The 20523-nt window shown below is 45.1% G+C and overlaps 1 protein-coding gene across 1 annotated transcript; it reads left to right on the top strand.

Annotated features, from left to right (window-relative positions):
- Positions 1-2031: 2031 nt before the first annotated feature.
- On the top strand, positions 2032-19861 carry LOC144604052 (cytochrome P450 2K1-like). Its single transcript, XM_078418092.1, is given in 10 exon segments — positions 2032-2588; positions 4565-4727; positions 10441-10462; positions 10464-10588; positions 12379-12539; positions 15715-15888; positions 16844-16985; positions 17081-17268; positions 18169-18310; positions 19206-19861. Coding segments are annotated over 10 exon segments (1497 nt in total). The 5' UTR covers positions 2032-2387; the 3' UTR covers positions 19385-19861.
- The last annotated feature ends 662 nt before the right edge of the window (positions 19862-20523 follow it).

Below are 20523 nucleotides of genomic sequence, written 5' to 3'. Positions count from 1 at the left end.
CACACCGTAAATGCAAATGATACACGGACTCTTCTTCACCGCAGAAGTGACAGGCAGCCGGCGAGTTCATGAAGCAGCTCAAGTACCTGTTGCAGTCCACGGCTTTATGCAACACTCTCCACCCCAGGTCCCCGATGTAAAGGGGGAGGACTCCCTTATAGAGAGACCTCCAATAGACAATAGGTGCAGGAGTAGGCCATTCGGCCCTTCGAGCCAGCACCGCCATTCAATGTGATCATGGCTGATCATCCACAATCAGTACTCTGTTCCTGCCCTCTCCCCATACCCCTGACTCTGCTATCATTAAGAGCTCTATCTAACTCTCTCTTGAGATCCCCTCTCATTCTTCTAAATTCCACTGTATACAAGCCTAGTCGCTCCAGTCTTTCAACATACGACAGTCCCGCCATTCCTGGAATTAACCTAGTGAACCTACTCTGCACTCCCTCAATAGAAAAGATGTCCTTCCTCAAATTTGGAGACCAAAACTCCACACAGTATTCCAGGTGTAGTCTCACTAGGGCCCTGTATAACTGCAAAAGGTCCTCTTTGCTTCTATGCTCAACTCCTCTTGTCATGAAGGCCAAAATGCCATTAGCTTTCTTCACTGCCTGCTGTACCTGCATACTTACTTTCAGTGACTGATGAACAAGGACACCCAGATCTCTTTGTACTTCCCCATTTCCTAACTTGACACCAACGTCTTATACATCTGCAACATGACCTCCCAACCTCTATACTCAATACGCTGACTGATGAAGGCCAAAGTGCCAAAAGCCTTTTTGACCACCTTATCTCCTTGTGACTTGACCTTCAAGGAACCATGCACCTGTACTCCTAGATTCCTCTGCTCCACAACACTACCCAGAGGCCTATCATTTACTGTGTAGGTCCTGCCCTTGTTCGACATCCCAAAATGCAACATGTCACATTTCTCTATATTAAATTCCATCAACCATTCATCCGCCCACCTGGCCAATCGATCCAGATCCTGCTCTTATCGTTCACAACCATCTTCACTATCTGAAAAAAACGCTCACTTTTGTATCAAACTTGCAAATCTTGCCCTATATGTTCTCATCCAAATCATTGATGTAAATGACAAACAGTAATGGGCCCAGCACCAAACCCCGAGGCACACCATTAGTCACAGGCGTCCAGTCCGAGAAACAACCTTCCACCATTACCCTCTGCTTCCTTCCATGGAGTAAATTTGCTATCCGTTCAGCCATCTCTCCTTGGATCCCATGCGATCTAACCTTCCAGAGCAACCTACCATGTGGAACCTTGCCAAACGTCTTACTGAAGTCCATGTACATAATATCTACAGCTCTGCCCTTATTGACATTTTTGGTCAGTCCAAAAAAAAAAATCAGATTTGTGAGACGACCTCCGACGTACAAAATCATGCTGACTGTCCCTAATCAGCCCTTGCCCATCCAAATGCCTGTATGTCCTATCCCTCAGAATACTCTCTAGTGACTTTCCAACTACAGATGTTAAGCTCACCGGCCGATAGTTCCCAGCATTTTCCCTGCAGCCCTTCTTGAAAAGAGGCACAACATTTGCCACCCTCCAGTCTTCCGGCACCTCTCCTGTATTTAAGGACGACTCGTAAATTTCAACCAGGGCTCCCGCAATTTCCTCTCTAGTTTCCCACAATCTCCTTGAATATATCAGATCAGGCCCTGGAGATTTGTCTACGTTCAAACACGACAGTACCTTCAGTACTTCTTCCACGGTAACACTGACTGCTCTCAAGACGCTTCCATTGACTGCCCCAAGTTCCTCCGTCCTACTGTCTTTCTCCTTGGTCAATACAGAGGGGAAATACTCATTGACGACCTTGCCCATCTCCTGTGGCTCCATACAGAGGTGACCGCGTTGATTCCTGAGAGGTCTCACTCTCTCTCGAGTTACCTTTCCCCCTTATGTATTAATAAAATCTTTTGGGATTGTCCTTAATGCTTCCCCCAAGAGCAGAATCCTGGCCCCTTTTTGCCCTTCTGATGAACTCCTCCAAGACTGCACTTGACCCCAGCTGCAGAAACCTGCCCCATGCACCTTTCTTGTTTTTGTCCAACGCCACAACTTCCCTGGTCAGCCAAGCTTCCTGACGTTTGCCTGCTTTGCCTTTCACTCAGACGGAGACGTGCACGCCCTGAGACGCCACCAACGTTAGTTGCCCTGGCACCACTTTACTGAATCCGCAGCCAAGAGGCGGCTCCTCTCTGGTGGCCTCCCCCCCGCTGACACCTTTAACTGTCAGGTTTCAGGAGGAGGGTTTAAACAGACGCGAGTGGGGCTGAAGCTGAGAGAGACTGCGGCCCGGGACCCTGCTCTGGGGCGGTCGCTGGCAGGAGTGGGAAGTCAAGGGGAGCCCAGAGATGGCGTTGGGCAGCGCCTTCCCGCTGGACGCAGCCACTTTACTGATCCTCGGCGCCCTCTCCCTCTCGCTCCTCCTTTACTTTCGCCGCGGCTCGAAGTGCCCTGGAGCGCTCAACCTCCCCCCGGGACCCCCTCCTCTGCCCATCATCGGGCACCTGCACCTCCTGGATCTGAAGAAGCCCCACGAGAGTCTCATGGAGGTAAGAGGGAGCGGGAGGAGGCAGCAATGGGGGATCGTTGTGTTCCCCACTTGCACCCAGCGCTTGGCAGAGGCATCGCTGTCTCTATGTCGCTGCCGCTCAGATTCACCGACCCTGACATCACAGCACTCCTGAGCTCAGCTACACAACTTCCAGCACTCACTCCTTGTAATCAGATGTTACCCGCTCTTGTCCGATATGGTGGAACAGCGGGGAGACAGCGCCAGAGACCCAGGTGCGATGGTTTGACCCAGTTTGCAAGTTCTCACTGCGACCCCGCTGTTCTCGCACGTCCCGCGTGTTTGCAGGTTCATTTGCCTCTGTTTCTTGGCTTCTATAACGTAGGCAGTGGTTGAGAAAGTGGGATAACATGGAACTAGTGCGAAGATAGACAGAAAATGCTGGAGTAACTCAACGGTCAGGCAGCCTCGCTGGAGAGAAGGGAGACGTGACGTTTAAACTCGACACCTCATTTCTCCGGAAATGCTGCCCGACCTGCTGGGTTACTCCAGCCCGTTGTGTCTATCTCCAGTGTCAATCAGCATTTGTAGTTCCTTTCTACACATGGAACTAGTGTGAAGGGGCAATTGTAGGTCGACATGGACTCGTTGGACCGAAGGGCCTGTTTCCATACTGAATCGCTTTAAACATCAACCACGTTTAAAACACAGTGCTGGAGTAACTCAGCGTGATAGGCAGCATCTCTGGAGAAAAATAATAGGTCGAAGCCTTCATCTGTCTGAAGAAGGGTTCCGACTCGAAACCGCACCTATTCCTTTTCTCCAGCGACGCTGCCTGACCCGTTGAGTTACTCCAACATTTTGTGTCTATCTTCACACTCGCTCTTTGTTATCCCACTTTCTCAACCACAAACGAGAAAGCCCTCGATCCGACCTGGGTCCCAGCGGGTCGGGCAGCATCTCTGGAGAAGATAGACAGGGAACATTTCGAATCGGGACCCTCCTTCAGACTCTATCTTTTATGTAAACCAGCATCTGCAGTGCCTTGTTTCTTCAATGTCCTTCAGTTTCTACCGGCACCTATGATCACCTTAGCCACTCAGTCTGCAAGTATCAGTGTTTTTACAATTTACCAGAATGTCCCGGTGCACAGTGCCTCGACTATGTCTCTGTAACACTGCGCTATAACGCTGTAACACGATAGACTGCGGTATTGTACTTCGTCCACACCCCGTGGTATTGTGTATGGCGTGACTGCACGCATGTATGATATGTCTGGATAGCACTCAAACAAACTTTCCACAGAGTTGGCAATAATAAATAATAAGATTAATAAAAACATTGAGAGTTTCACAAGACTGGAGATGTGTCCCAGGGAAACGTTTTCCAGGCTAGACTCTCAGAAATGACATGGAAATGCTGCTTATTGAATAAGCTTGACAATTTCCCTTTTAGTTTAAACTAGACCAAGTTTAACCTATCTGAAACGCCACTGTTGTATCTGTCTCCACCACCAACCCTGGCAGTGCGTCCATGCAGTCACCACTCTCTGTAAAATCACTTGGGCACACATTTCATTTGAACATGAACCCTCTGAACAAAGTTCTGTGTCATTCTGTCTGGAACATTTAGAAATTGTGCTTTGTTCCTCCAAGTCCAGGCTTGGAGGAACAAAGGATCAAAAAGCAAAATAGCTACGAATCCAATCACTGGGGAACACCAGAATTTGCCTTCCTCCAATCTGGCGAACAACCGCTGACCAAAAGCTAACTTGGAGAAAAGCAATGCGGCCACGGGGCGAACGTGCAAACTCTGTGCAGATAGCACCCGTGGTCAGGATCGAACCCAGGTCTCCGGTGCGGTAAGGCAGCAACTCCACCGCTTCAGACTGGAGATTTGGAGGTTAATGAGGAATAGACGATATATCAAAGGGTTGGCCACATCCAATGAATTAATCCATTTAAAGAATAAAGAAAGTTATTAATTGTTCATGGGATCTTGTTCCTCCTGTTTAAGCTGTCTGAGAAGTACGGCCCAATCTTCAGCATCAAGCTTGGAACCATGAAGGCTGTGGTCTTGACTGGATACGAGACCGTGAAGGATGCACTCATCAACCATCCCGATGTGTTTGGAGGAAGAGGTCACATCCCAATATTTGATGAAGTGCTCAAGGGTCATGGTAACTCTCATCTGCATTGTTGTTGAACTTTTAACAATTAGTTTCATCCTCATTTGGTTCAGTTAAATGGAGTCTTGCTGAATGCTTGATTTTGCTAAGGTGTAAAGCTTTAAAGGACTTTGGCCAACGCGTTATTCTTTAAGTGAGATTGGTAACCAATCGTCAGCAAACGGTGCTAAATTTAATCACATAATACATGAAACCAATCACTTGGTGATTTAATATAAGACTGCTTCACAAACTAATAAAGCACCGGGTGGCAAATGGTGCAACTGTAGAGTTGCTGCCTTATAGCACCAGATATTCGGGTGCTGTCTGTATGAGTTTGATTGCGAAGGAAATGGCAGACGAGTTGAACCGGTACTTTGGATCTGTCTTCACTAAGGAAGATACAAACAATGTCCCCGATGTTCTAGTGGCCAGAGATCCTAGGGTGATGGAGGAACTGGAGGAAATCCACATTAGGCAGGAAAATGTTTTGGGTAGACCGATGGGACTGAATCCCCAGGGCCTGATGGTCTGCATCCCAGGGTACTTAAGGAGGTGGCTCTAGAAATTGTGGACGCATTGGTGATCATTTTCCAATGTTCTATAGATTCAGGGTCAGTTCCTGTGGATTGAAGGGTAGCTAATGTTATCCCACTTTTTAAGAAAGGAGGGAGAGAGAAAACGGGAAATTATAGACCAGTTAGTCTGACATCAGTAGTTGGGAAGATGCTGGAGTCAATTATAAAAGACGAAATTGCGGAGCATTTGGATAGCAGTAACAGAATTGTTCCGAGTCAGCATGGATTTACGAAGGGGAAATCATGCTTGACTAATCTTCTGGAATTTATTGAGGATGTAACTCGGAAAATTGACAGGGGAGAGCCGGTGGATGTGGTGTACCTCGACTTTCAGAAAGCCTTCGACATGGTCCCACATAGGAGATTGGTGGGCAAAATTAGAGCGCATGGTATTGGAGGAAGGGTACTGACATGGATAGAAAATTGGTTGACAGACAGAAAGCAAAGAGTGGGGATAAATGGGTCCCTTTCAGAATGGCAGGCAGTGACCAGTGGGGTACCACAAGGCTTGGTGCTGGGACTGCAGCTATTTACAATATACATCAATGACTTGGATGAAGGGATTAAAAGTACCATTAGCAAATTTGCAGATGATACAAAGCTGGGTGGCAGTGTGAACTGTGAGGAAGATGCTATTATGTTGCTGGGTGACTTGGACAGGTTGTGTGAGTGGGGGGACGCATGACAGATGCAGTTTAATGTGGATAAGAGTTAGGTTATCCACTGTGGTGGTAAGAATGGGAAGGCAGATTATTATCTGAATGGTGTCAAGTTAGGAAAAGGGGACGTAAAACGAGATCTGGTTGTCCTAGTGCATCAGTCACTGAAAGGAAGCATGCAGGTACAGCAGGCTGTGAAGAAAGCCAATGGAATGTTGGCCTTCATAACAAGAGGAGTTGAATATAGGAGCAAAGAGGTCCTTCTGCAGTTGTACAGGACCCTAGTGAGACCGCACCTAGAGTACTGTGTGCAGTTTTGGTCTCCAAATTTGAGGAAGGATATTCTTGCTATTGAGGGTGTGCAGCGTAGGTTTACTAGGTTAATTCCCAGAATGGCGGGACTGTCATATGTTGAAAGACTGGAGCGACTAGGCTTGTATACACTGGAATTTAGAAGGATGAGAGGGGATCTCATTGAAAAGGTATGATTATTAAGGGGTTGGACACGTTCGAGGCAGGAAACATGTTCCCAATGTTGGGGGAGTCCAGAACCAGGGGCCACAGTTTAAGAATAAGGGGTAGGCCATTTAGAACGGAGATGAGGAAAAACTTTTTCAGTCAGAGAGTTGTGAATCTGTGGAATTCTCTGCCTCAGAAGGCAGTTGAGGCCAATTATCTGAATGCATACTAGAGAGAGCTAGATAGAGCTCTTAAGGATAGCGGAGTCAGGGGGTATGGGGAGAAGGCAGGAACGGGGTACTGATTGAGAATGATCAGCCATGATCACATTGAATGGTGGTGCTGGCTCGAAGGGCCGAATGACCTACTCCTGCACCTATTGTCTATTGTCCCTGTGACCGTGTGGGTTTGCTGTGAGTGCTCCAGTTTCCTCTCACACTCCAAAGGCATTCAGGTTTGTGGGATAATTGAACATTGCCCACGTATGTAGGATGTAAAACAGGTCTAACATAGAACTAGTGTCCAGGGTGGTCGTTAGTCGGCGCAGACTCCATGGCCTGAGGGGCCTGTTTCCATGCTGTGTCTGTAAACCAAACACCCTCTTTTCCAATTTTAACTAATAACTCGTATCTTTCTCACTTTCACTATTTTTGTCACACAATCTCAGGCTGACTGTAACTTAGTCTGAGGAGGTATAGTATCTTTCTTTCAACTATGAGATCATTCAGCCTGTCTGCTGGCTCTCAGAACATTCCCTGAAAATCCCACTATTTACGTAATCTATTCTCTTTCTTGGCTATTAAAAGTAAAAGGAAATATTTGTGAGGTTCAGGAAGTTGACTGCATCACTTTAAAGGAGAGAAGGTTTAAAGGAGAAATGCAAGGCAAGTTTTTTTACACAGAGAGAGGTGGATGCCTGCAATGCATTGTGGGATGGTGATGGTAGCAGACATGATTGTGTCATTTGGGACAGACAGACACGTGATCGGACGGGGAATGGAGGGATACAGGTAGATGTGGTTATGTTAATTTGGCATCATGTTCGACACAGACACTGTGGGTCGAAGGGTCTATTCCTGTGCTGCACTGTTCTATCCTCTATGTTCTCTGTTCTGCACTACATTGAAATAATTCTTTCATTCTTGGTCCACTGTTTTCTATTAAAATGGTGTCATTTATAGACAATAGGTGCAGGAGACGACCATTTGGCCCTTCGAGCCAGCACCGCCATTCACCATGATCAAGGCTAATCATCCACAATCAGTACCCTGTTCCTGCCTTCTCCCCATATCCCTTGACTCCGCTATCATTAAGAGATCTATCTAACTCTCTCTTGAAAGCATCCAGGGAATTGGCCTCCAATCCCTTCTGAGGCAGAGAGTTCCACAAATTCACAACTCTGCGTGAAAACGTTTTTCCTCACCACCATTTTAAATGGCCTACCCCTTACTCTTAAACTGTGGCCCCTGGTTCTGGGACTCCCCCAACATTGGGAACATGTTTCCTGCCTCTAGCTTATCCAATCCCTTAACAATCTTAAATGTTTCAATAAGATCCCCTCTCATCCATCTAAAGCCCAGTCGCTCCAGTCTTTCAATATACGACAGTCCCGTCATTCAGGGAATTAACCTCGTGAACCTATGCTGCACTCCCTCAATAGTAAGAACGTCTTTCCTCAAATTTGGAGACCAAAACTGCGCACAATACTCCTGGTGTGGTCTCACTAGGGCCCTGTACAACTGCAGAAGGACCTCTTTGCTCCTATACTCAACTCCTCTTGTTATGAAGGCCAATATTCCATTAGCTTTCTTCACTGCCTGCTGTAGCTGCATGCTTACTTTCGATGACTGATGAACTAGGACCGATCTCGTTGTACTTCCCCTATTCCTAACTTGACACCATTCAGATAATAATCTGCCTTCCTGTTCTTACCACCAAACTGGAAAAACTCACATTTATCCACATTAAACTGCATCTGCCATGCATCTGCCTACTCACACAACCTGTCCAAGTCACCCTGCATCCTCGTAGCATCCTCCTCACACTTCACACTGCCACCCAGCTTTGTGTCATCTGCAAATTTGCTAATGTTACTTTTAATCCCTTCATCTAAGTCATTAATGTCTTGTAAATAGCTGCGGTCCCACCACCGAGCCTTGCGGTACCCCACTAGTCACTGCCTGCCATTCTGAAAGGGACCCATTTATCCATACTCTTTGTTTCCTGTCTGCCAAACAATTTTCTATCCATGTCAGTACCCCACCCCCAATACCATGTGCTCTAATTTTGCCCACTAATCTCCTATGTGGAACCTTATTGAAGGCTTTCTGAAGGAAAGTAACTGCAGATACTGGTACAAATCGAAGGTATCACAAAATGCTGGAGTAACTCAGCGGGTCAGGCAGCATCTCTGGAGAGAAGGAATGGGTGACGTTTCGGGTTAAGACCCTTCTTCAGACTGATGGCTTTCCGAAAGTTCAGGTACACGACATCCGCTGGCTCTCCCTTGTGCATTTTCCCAGTTACGTCCTCAAAACATTCCAGAAGATTAGTCAAGCATGATTTCCCCTTTGTAAATCCGTGCTGACTCGGAACGATCCTGTTACTGCTGTCCAAATGTTCCGCAATTTCTTCTTTTATAATTAACTCCAGCATCTTCCCCACCACCGAAGTCAGGCTAACTAGTCTATAATTTCTTGTTTTCTCTCTCCTCCTTTCTTAAAAAGTGGGATAACATTAGCTACCCTCCAATCCACAGGAACTGATCCTAAATTTATAGAACATTAGAAAATGATCACCAATGCATCCATGATTTCTAGAGCCACTTTCTTAATTACCCTGGGATACAGATCATCAGGCCCTGGGGATTTTTCAACCTTCAGTTCCATCAGCCTACCCAACACCGTTTCCCGCCTAATGTGAATTTCCTTCAGTTCCTCCATCACCCTAGCATCTCTGGGCACTAGAACATCTTGGAGATTGTTTGTGTCTTCCTTAGTGAAGATAGATCCAAAGTACCTATTCAACTCGTCTGCCATTTCCTTGTTCCCCTTAATAAATTCACCTGCTTCTGTCTTCAAGAGACCCACATTTGTCTTAACTATTTGTTTCCTCCCCACATACCTAAAGAAGCTTTTACTATCCTTTGTATTCTTGGCCAGCTTACGTTTGTACCTCATTTTTTCTCCCCGTATTGCCTTTTTAGTTATCTTCGGATGCTCTTTAAAAGAGTCCCAATCCTCTGGCTTCCCACTCCTCTATGTTATACTTCTCTTTTATGTTTATACTGTCCTTGACTTCCCTTGTCAGCCACGGTCGCCTCTTACTCCCCTTAGAATCTTTCTTCCTCTTTGGAATGAACTGATCCTGCACCTTCTGTATTATTCCCAGAAATACCTCCCATTGTTGTTCCACCATCTTCCCTGCTAGGGTCTCTTTCCAGTCAACTCTGTCCAGCTCCTCCCTTATGCCTCCATAGTCCCCTTTGTTTAACTGTAGTGCTAAGACTTCCGATTTTCCCTTCTCTCTCTCAAATTGTAGATTAAAACATCATGTTATGATCACTACCTCCTAATGGCTCTTTTACCTTGAGATCCCTTATCAAATCCGGTTCATTACGTAACACTAAATCCAGAATTGCCTTTTCCCTGGTAGGCTCCAGTACAAGCTGCTCTCGGAGGCACTCCACAAACTCCCTTTCTTGGGGTCCAGTACCAACCTGATTTACCCAGTCTACCTGCATGTTGAAATCTCCCATAACCACCGTAGCATTACATTTGCGACATGCCAATTTTAACTCTTGATTCAACTTGCACCCTATGTCCTGGCTACTGTTTGGGGACCTGTAAATAACTCCCATTTGGGTATTTTTACCCTTACAATTCCTCAGTTCTGTCCATACTGACTCTACATCTCCTGATTCTATGTCACCCCTTGCAAGGTTCTGAATATCATATAAAAGAGAGGCTCACTTTTACCTTGATTGTAAGTTGCTTCGACAAGTTGTCACATTGATGGATCTAATTGCAGGCATCATCTTAGGTCATGGCGAATATGCGATACATGCGAAGGTTCGCCATATCCACTCTGCGGGACTTTGGAATGGGCAGGAAAACTATCGAAGATAAAATCACTGAAGAAACCCATTTCCTCATTGAAATGTTTGAATCCCACAAAGGTGAATCTAAATGAGGAGGCAGAATGATCGACTCTCCTCTGCCTACTTCTAATAATTTATAATTTAAGATTCATAAGGAATGCAATAAATATCTATTCAAGAAAACGACCGTTCAATTCATCGCTTTGTGTTAGTTCTACCCCAAGTTAATCCTGCTAACTGGTACACTCTCCAAAGATGCTACCTGACCTGTTGAGTGTTTCCAGAATTGGAATTGAGGAACTGAGGAAACAGTTAAGTATCAGCTACATTCAAGAATGTGTTGTACATCAACTGGACTGGGAAAGGATGGCAAATTTCCTCTGTGAAGTTCATCAGTGAACCAGAAGATATACACAAAATGCTGGAGTAATTCAGCGGGATAGGCAGCCTCTCTGGAGAGAAAGAATGGGTGACATTTAGGGTTGAGATCCTTCTTCAGACTGAGATTCATGGGAATGGGAAACATGAAATATCAATGGTGATGTAGAGAGATATGGAACAAATGAATGAAAATTATGGAAAAAAGTAAAGATGATAAAGGAAACAGGCCATTGTTAACTGTTTTCTGGGTGAGAACGCGAAGGTGGTGTGACTTGGGTGGGGGAGGGATGGAGAGAGAGGGAATGCCGGGGTTATTTGAAGTTAGAGTAATCATTATTCAACATTCAAAACACTGGATTGTTAGCTGGACAAGCGAAATATGAGATACTGTTCCTCTAATTTGCATTTAGCCTCAGATCCCGATGAATTGTTTTAAAAACTCTCATAAGTTCATCATCCCCATTACTGATTCCAGTAATCTGTTTCAGATTTATTAATAATAATAATAATAATAATAAGCATTTATTTTATATAGCGCCTTATCGGGTGCTCAAAGCGCTTTACAAAAACAATCAACATAAAAACAAACAGACAAACTATCCTAACGGAAAAGCGGCGAATAAACAACGCCAGCGTCCTCTCACGTCAGGGTCCGGCAGTAGACAACAAAAAGCACAGGACACACAGATACAATTTTTACACAAACAGCCATCACAGTGATTGCTCTAGGCACACCCTCACTGTGATGGAAGGCAAAGAAAAGTCTTATCTCCTCCTCATTCTTCTCCCGTGGTGCCACGAGGTGATCGAGGCTCCCAACTTTTTGAAGTCCCCACTGGGCGATGGAAAGTCCCAGGGCCGAGCCGAGCAGGCCGATGAAAGTCCTGAGCCCCCACTGGGTGATGGAAAGTCCCAGGGCCGAGCTGAGCCGAGCAGGCCGATGAAAGACCTGAGCCCCCACCGGGCGATGGAAAGTGCCGCGGCCGAGCCAAGCAGGGCGATGAAGGGCCTGCGAGCGGGTCGATCGTACCTCGCGCTTCGGGGCGGTCGAAGCTGCTACGGCTGGAGCTCCCAAAAGCCGGTCGCCAGCCAGGGACCTGCGAACTCCCGATGTTGCGGTCTACAGGGCCCACGGCCGAAGCCTCCGAGATGGTAAGTCCAGGCCCTGCGACCGGAGTCTTCAAGGTCGATCCCAGCTGGAGGCCGCCTACTCATTGAATTTCTATTCTCCTGTGGGATTTGAACTCATTTCTCTGGCACAGACCTCCATGCTTCCAAATACTTCCCTGGTAACATAACCACCAGGGTTCTGCCCTCTTGATATGTCTCTTAGCCCTTGAAGAATTACTGCATTAAAAGCAACATTTAAAACTTGCCACTGAAGTCAAGTGTCAGACATCAGTAAAAAGAGACTGATCAGGATGCCTTATAAATGTGAATTGGTTTACACTGTTTGTCACTAACGTGAATGATGTGTATTTCTTCAGGCCAAGAATTTAATCCAACCTTCAAGTTGAACGCTGCAGTGGCCAATATAATCTGCTCGATAGTTTTTGGTGATAGATTTGATTACGACGATGAAAGGTTCAACATTTTAGTCAAAGGAATTAATGAAAACATACAACTTGCTGGTTCCCCTACGATACAGGTAAACCTTATCTTTCACTGAGATTGCAGATATTTTCCAATAAATGCTCATTTGCAAGAGGCCCCAGAAGAGTCATAGAGTCAAAGAGCACAAAAACGAGCTCTTTGGCAAACCTGACCTAGATGCCTATCGAAGCAAGTCCCATTTGTCCGCATTGGACTCTTATCACTCTAAACCTTCCCTATTTCCAAACCTGTATGAATACGTTTTACTTATTGTTAAAGTACCTGCGCCAACTACATCCTCCAGAAGCTTGTTCTATAGACGTACCACCATCTGTGTCAAAATGTTACCCCATAGGTGCCAAATACAGACGCGCCCTGACTCCGCCTTGGAGCTCACCCCTCATGGTCTCCGCATCGCAGCTCCCACCTGGTCTCTGCGTCTAAGCCCCTCATGATTTTAAACAACTCTGTAAGATCACCTCTCAATCTTCAATGCTCCAAGGAATATTTTTTTCAAGATCATTTATTGCAAGAGGGCTAGAATACAAAACAGGAATGTAGACTTGATGGGCTGAATGGCCTGAATCCGCTCCTATTACATGATTTATAACGTTATGAATAATGTCTTAGCCTGCATGTAGGTGCCATTTATGTTTATTGTTGACATATCATATTATTTTGCTTAGATATATTTTGCAGTATTATTTTGGACACTTGGGGGCAGTCATTAGATGCGTATATATGTATATGTAGGGGCATAGGTGACAGGAAAGGGCAGGCACAGGTAGAGGGAACGCATACAGTTGTCACTAGACGAGGGACAGAGTAACCAGCTACAACTTGCGTGCAGAATTAGGAAAACCTGGCACGTTCATCTTTTTGTTTGTACAACTACCTCAATAAACAACCAACTAAACTGGAAATAACGACTGGAAGATCTGTTCTATTGGGTCTGGGTAAGATCATTCCTACTGTACCTGTGTATTAATGGCAACTGGAAAAGAGGACAATGGAAAAGTTAAAAATTTGCGATTACACTGCATAACCACTCCATTTAACACAGTCCCTTGAGTTCTGGTAACATCCTGGTAACTTTTCTGCAAGGTTTCCAGATTAAAGGCATCTTTCCAACTCCAGGGTCACGAAAACTGAACAAAATTCTTCAATATTGGCCTCACCAATATCTTGCATAACCTCTATACTCAATGCCCTTACTGATGAAGAGACGACATTCCAATAGCCTTATTCACCACCCCGTCTACCTGTTTTGCCAGTATCGGGAACTATGTACTGGTACCCCTTGGTCCCTCCATTCTGCAACACTCCCCAGGGCCCTAGCATTCACTGTGAAAATCCTACCCTGGTATGACATCCGAAAATGCAATACCGAGCACTTATCTGAATTGAACTCCACTTACCTGCTGATCAAGTTCCTGCTGTAATTGTTGATAACCTTCTCCACCACCTCTGCAAACTTGCTAAATGTGCCTTCTAGCTTCTCATCCAAATCGGTGACGTAGATGACAATCAACAGTGGGCCCAGCACCTACTCTTTGGGCACACCACTAGTCACGGCTTTCCAGTCCGATAAACAGCCTTCCATCATTGATTTAATTGGGGTCTCTAAGTATCTGTCCCTCAATTCACAAGAAAAAGCTGCTTGTCCGACTGAGTCATCAACTTGTTTGTCACATGTTGTCTGAGGAACAGCTGATTCACTGTGTCCCAACCCTGTGGTTTGACAGAGGGAGATGGTTGGGTGGACTTGACCCTTGGGGCTCAATGGGACCTGGGCTTTCAGACATTATATTCCTGATAAGCACAACAATGACAATAAAAAACAAATTCCAGATATATAATTAGTCTTAGCACTTAGGGCACATGGTGGCACAGTGGTAGAGTTGCTACCTTCCAGCACTTGCAGCGCTAGAGACCCAGGTTCGATCCCAACCACGGGTGTTGTTTGTATGGAGTTTGACCGCATGGGTTTTCTCTGAGATCTTTGGTTTCTTCCCACACTCCAAATACGTACTGGTTTGTAGATTAATTGGCTTGGGATGCAATAAGGCTGCAGGGTAACTTGGACAGGTTGTGTGAGTGGGCGGATACATGGCAGATGCAGTTTAATGTAGATAAGTGTGAGGTTATTCACTTTGGAAGCAAGAATAGAAAGGCAGATTATTATCTGAATGGTGTCAAGTTAGGAGGAGGGGGAGTTCAACGAGATCTGGGTGTCCTAGTGCATCAGTCAATGAAAGGAAGCATGCAGGTACAGCAGGCAGTGAAGAAAGCCAATGGAATGTTGGCCTTCGTAACAAGAGGAGTTGAGTATAGGAGCAAAGAGGTCCTTCTACAGTTGTACCGGGCCCTGGTGAGACCGCACCTGGAGTACTGTGTGCAGTTTTGGTCTCCAAATTTGAGGAAGGATGTTCTTGCTATGGAGGGTGTGCAGCGTAGGTTCACTAGGTTAATTCCCGGAATGGCGGGACTGTCGTATGTTGAAAGGCTGGAGCGATTGGGCATGTATACACTGGAATTTAGAAGGATGAGGGGGGATCTTATTGAAACATATAAGATAATTAGGGGATTGGACACATTAGAGGCAGATAACATGTTCCCAATGTTGGGGGAGTCCAGAACAAGGGGCCACAGTTTAAGAATAAGGGGTAGGCCATTTAGAACGGAGATGAGGAAGAACTTTTTCAGTCAGAGGGTGGTGAAGGTGTGGAATTCTCTGCCTCAGAAGGCAGTGGAGGCCAGTTCGTTGGATGCTTTCAAGAGAGAGCTGGATAGAGCTCTTAAGGATAGCGGAGTTAGGGGGTATGGGGAGAAGGCAGGAACGGGGTACTGATTGAGAGTGATCAGCCATGATCGCATTGAATGGCGGTGCTGGCTCGAAGGGCTGAATGGCCTACTCCTGCACCTATTGTCTATTGTCTATTGTCTATTGTATACTTGCTATACAGTAAGTGTAAAATGTCCCTGGTATGTGTAGGATAGTGTTAATGTGTGGGGTTCGTTGGTCAGTGTGGACATGAAGAGCTTGTTTCTGCACTGTTTCTCTAAATTAAAGTAAACCTAAAAAGCACAATCAATCTTTGAATAATTCCTAAATTTTAAAGATTTTATACCTTTATTACCTGTAGACCAGGTATTGGCTATCTGTAGATTTCTGGTATTGGCTATCAATTGTTTGCTTTGATGTTAATACTCGTGATTTTATGTCATAGATTTACAATGCATTTCCTATACTGGGATTTCTTCTTGGCTCTCGCAAGAAATTGCTGCAAAATACTAGGTCAAATTGTGGAATCATCAACAACCTTATAAATGAAAATGATCAGACACTAGATGCAAACAACCCAAGGGGCTTCATCGATATGTTCTTGTTAAAACAGCGCCAGGTATGGACTCCACACCTCCCCTTTAAGAAGAGGTAGATTTTGTATAATAGGTTTGCTTCAAAGAAACTGTAGCTATTCAACTGAGCTCGAACATTATTGATTTGCTGGCAATGGTGGCATTTAACGAAGCTGGTGGTGACAGGATAGGTCAGTACAGTGGCATTACCGGTACAGTAGCTGCCTCACAACGCCGGAGACTCGATCCTGACCTCGGGTGCAGTCTGGGACTGTCATATGTTGAAAGACTGGAGCGACTAGGCTTGTATACACTGGAATTTAGAAGGATGAGAGGGGATCTTATTGAAACATGTAGGATTATTAAGGGGTTGGACACGTTAGAAGCAGGAAACATGTTCCCAATGTTGGGGGAGTCAAGAACCAGGGGCCACAGTTTAAGAATAAGGGGCAGGCCATTTGGAACGGAGATGAGGAAAAACTTTTTCAGTCAGAGATTTGTGAATCTGTGGAATTCTCTGCCTCAGAAGGCAGTGGAGGCCAATTCTCTAAATTCATTTGAGAGAGAGAGCTAGATAGAGCTCTTAAGGATAGCGTGGTCAGGGCATATGGGGAAAAGGCAGGAACGGGGTACTGATTGAGAATGATCAGCCGTGATCACATTGAATGGTGGTGCTGGCTCGAAGGGCCGAATGGCCTACTCCTGCACCTATTGTCTATTGTCAATCTGTGTGATATTTGCAGGTTCTCATGAGATCACGTTGGTTTACTCTGCGGAACCCACTTTCCCCCCACATCCCAAAGACACCTGGGTTTGTGGGTTATTTGCGTTCTGTAAATTGCTCCTGGTGTAGGGAGTGGATGCCAACGTGGGATAACATAGAACTGGTGTAAACAGGTGAATAATGGTCAGCGTGGAGTCAGTGGGCCGAAGGGCCTCTGGTGTGTACTCCTGGTCCCAACGTAATTTCTGGGTCTTTGCTCTGTTAATCTACTGCAGGAGTCACGTAATCCAAACACATATTTCCATGAAAAGAATCTGCTCTACACGACAGTCAACCTGTTTGGTGCTGGGATGGAGACAACTTCCACCACACTTCGTTGGGCCATGCTGCTGATGATGAAGTACCCCCACGTACAGGGTGAGGAGCGGTCTGATTGATTACTGTGCGTCCCGTGTGTGAATCCCAGCTCTAGCCCTGTCGCCCAGTGCTTTAACAATGCCCTTGGTTTCCAGAGAAAGTTCACGAGGAAATCATCAGTATCATTGGGTCAGAACGGTCTCCCAGAGCTGAAGACCGGACGAGTTTGCCCTACACCAACGCGGTGATCCATGAAGTCCAGAGATTTGGCAACATTGTCCCAATGAACATCATGCATTCAACAACAGCAGACGTAAACTTTCAAGGATATTTCATCCCAAAGGTAGATAAAGGAAGTGGGTGGCTCATTGGCTCCTGATATTGTGATATTTACTCCAGGGATGGAACAAGTGGATTGCTGATGTCTTGGGCTCATAAATTTATTTGTGTAGTTTTATATAACATCATCTCTGGTGTATTGACTGCTTTTGAAAGAAAGTTGATGGAGTGAGTGGATAGATAACTTGTACACTGGTGAAACTTTTATAGCAGAGTTCATCTGAAAACATTCAGCTTGGTAGGACATTTATCTCTCTTAAAATGCCATTTGGTGTCTGTATACTCCTGTCTTGTTTATTTACTGAATTTTCCTTGAAGTAATAACTTGTTAAAACATAAGATCACATTACTACTGCAATGAGGAGGATGTTTTATTAGTCATGAATGACATTAACTTCAAGGGGAAAGATAAATGCAAGTTCAAATCGAGAAAATCATTGTGGGTGTGGACATATACCTGGTGCGGACATCTGCACAAAATAGTTATCGACTCCTCGCTGTTTCCTCAGGTCAGGGGCATTTAGGGATGGGCAAATACCACCTGACCTTGCCACAATGCCCACATCCTGGGTTAAAAATCCTGGGTTAAAAATCCCAGGGTCTGTCTCTGGAACTTTACCTGCCAACATTTTATCACTGCCCCCCTGAATGAGATATTGGGGATAAGGAGGTCTTAAGAAGGATCTTTAAGGGGAGTGAGAGGTAGAGAGACTGGGAAGTTTCGAGAAAGAATTCCAGAGGTTAATGTCACTGAGGGTGAAGAGGCTGGCAGAGTGATGGAAATTGGTGGTGTAGCAGAGGTAGAAGAGTGGAAATGTTGCCAAGATTGTTAATTCTTGTGCACGTATTTTCAGCAATGCTTTACAAACAGAATACCAACAGCGATTGTAAATTATATTTTCAGGACACTCCCGTGATCCCCTTGCTGACCTCGGTGCTTTTCGATAAAACTCAGTGGGAAAACCCAAGAGACTTTAACCCTTCCAACTTTCTGGATGCTGACGGGAAGTTTGTGAAGAGAGATGCTTTTGCTCCATTCTCCATGGGTAAGGCGTTTCTCCATGTTTGCACTCTACGCTGGAAGATTTTACATTCTTTTGGACTTTACACTTTTTATTCTTTAATGTACCCTTTATCCTTTATCTGCACTCTGTGAACGGCTTGATTGTATTCATGTATAGTCTTACCTTTGACTGGATAGCAAGCAAACAAAAGCTTTTCACTGTACCTCGGTACATATCACAATGAAAATCTAAACTAAATTTCCCCCGGCCCTAAGCTTAACTAATGGAGGGAAATGCAATATTTATGGCAAGTCATTTGCCTGAGTAAAATAAAGATCGGAGGATGATGGAAATAGAGTCATAGAATCATACAACATGGAAACAGGCCCAGGAAACAGCCCAACCTGTCCATGCTGACCCAGATGCCGCATCTAGTCCCATTTGCACACATTTGGCCCATATCCCACAAAAAAATCCTATCCATGTACCTATTTAAATGTCTTTTAAATGTTGTTGTAGTTCCTGCCTCAACTACCTTTTCTGCCAGCTCGTTCCATCTACCCAGCACCCATTGTGTTAAAAAGTAGCAGCTGAGATTCTTATTGAATCTTAACCTAAAACATGGGAAATTGGTGTGTCAGGCAGCATTTGTGGATAGAATGGACAGCTGACATTTCAGGTAGGGACCCTTCTTCTTTCTAATGGTTTTCCTCCGGTTCCTTCGGTTTCTTCCCACATCCCAGAGACATGCGGTTTGCAGGTTAAATGACCAATGTAGAATTGCCCCTAGTGTGCAGGGAGCGGATGGGATAATATAGAACATCGATGGTTAGCGTGAAGTCAGTGGGCCAATGATCTGTTTCCATGCTGTATCTTTAAATCAATCAATCAAACGTTGTTTTTGTGGGGCTACGTTGACATCTTTGTGCCTTTGCAGGATGCAGGGCCTGTGCTGGAGAAACCCTGGCCAGGGTGGAGCTCTTCCTGTTCTTTACCACTCTGATACAGAAGTTCCGGTTTCAAGTTCCCCCGAATGTGAACAATCTGGAGCTTGTATCTGGTGTGGGCTTCACATCATTCCCGAAGTACCAAAACGTGTGCGCTGTTTGTCGCTGATGTCAACACATCCTTTGCTTCAGTTTTACCCCTTTACATTATTCTCAGAAACATTTCAAAGAATGTGCGTGTGAGATTTTGTTGTGGAATGTTGCATTTGTCATGGGGCTGAATCTAGCGGAGCAATCAATGGTGCCTCCATGACTTCAATGGAAACGAGCCTTCAACTGGGACACACCATGAACAGTGAAACTCCAGCACTTAGTGGATGATTTAGTCAGTCACCTGACGTTTGCCCTTCCGAATCTTACAGTGCACCAAAATTTGGAAAATAACATTCCTTCAATCTGTTTGATGATATTTTGTGATCAATATAAATGATAATATGTGATATCAGCTCTTTAACTTTCAACCTGCACTCAAATTAGCAAGATGGACATGTTCATGAATATAAACATGTCTTTCAACATGAAGCAAATTCACAAATATTGTCAGAATTATGTAACCTGCTTTTATTTCTATAACCTGTTGCCTTCAACGATTTTAAATTCTTCCTCAGTCTGAAATTAACATAAATGCTGTGACTTTTTTTTCTTGTGATAATTTGTGGAAAGAGCTGTTCATCTTCGCAGATGGTTCAAGGTGTGACAATCTAAAAATGTTGGACAAATGATTCAAGGGAAATCTGTGGGATAACATCTTTATGTAGAAATTGGTTTTCTTCTTTGGAATATGGCACTTTGTCTCCATTTGCCTTTCAAAAGCTTTTTCCCACCTGGCCAATCGATCCAGATCCTGCTGCAATCTTTCACAACAATCTTCACTATCTGCAAAACCACTCACTTTAGTATGATCAGCAAACTTGATAATCTTGCCTTGTATGTTCTCATCCAAACCATTGATGTAGATGACAAACAGTAAAGGATCCAGCACCGAAACCTGAGGCACACCACTAGTCACAGTCTTCCAGTCCGAGAAGCAACCTTCCACCATCACCCTCTGCTTCCTTCCATGGAGCCAGCCTATCGTTCCCAGCATTTTCCCTGCAGCCCTTCTTGAAAAGAGGCACAACATTTGCCACCCTCCAGTCTTCCTGCTCCTCTCTTATATTTAAGGACGACTCGTAAATTTCAACCAGGGCTCCTGCAATTTCCTCTCGAGTTTCCCGCAATGTCTTCGGATATACACTTTCATTGACA

This window comes from Rhinoraja longicauda, chromosome 21 (genome assembly GCF_053455715.1).
Source record: "Rhinoraja longicauda isolate Sanriku21f chromosome 21, sRhiLon1.1, whole genome shotgun sequence".
Taxonomy (NCBI): Eukaryota; Metazoa; Chordata; class Chondrichthyes; order Rajiformes; family Arhynchobatidae; genus Rhinoraja; species Rhinoraja longicauda.
This window is presented reverse-complemented; position numbering and strand designations above follow the sequence as displayed.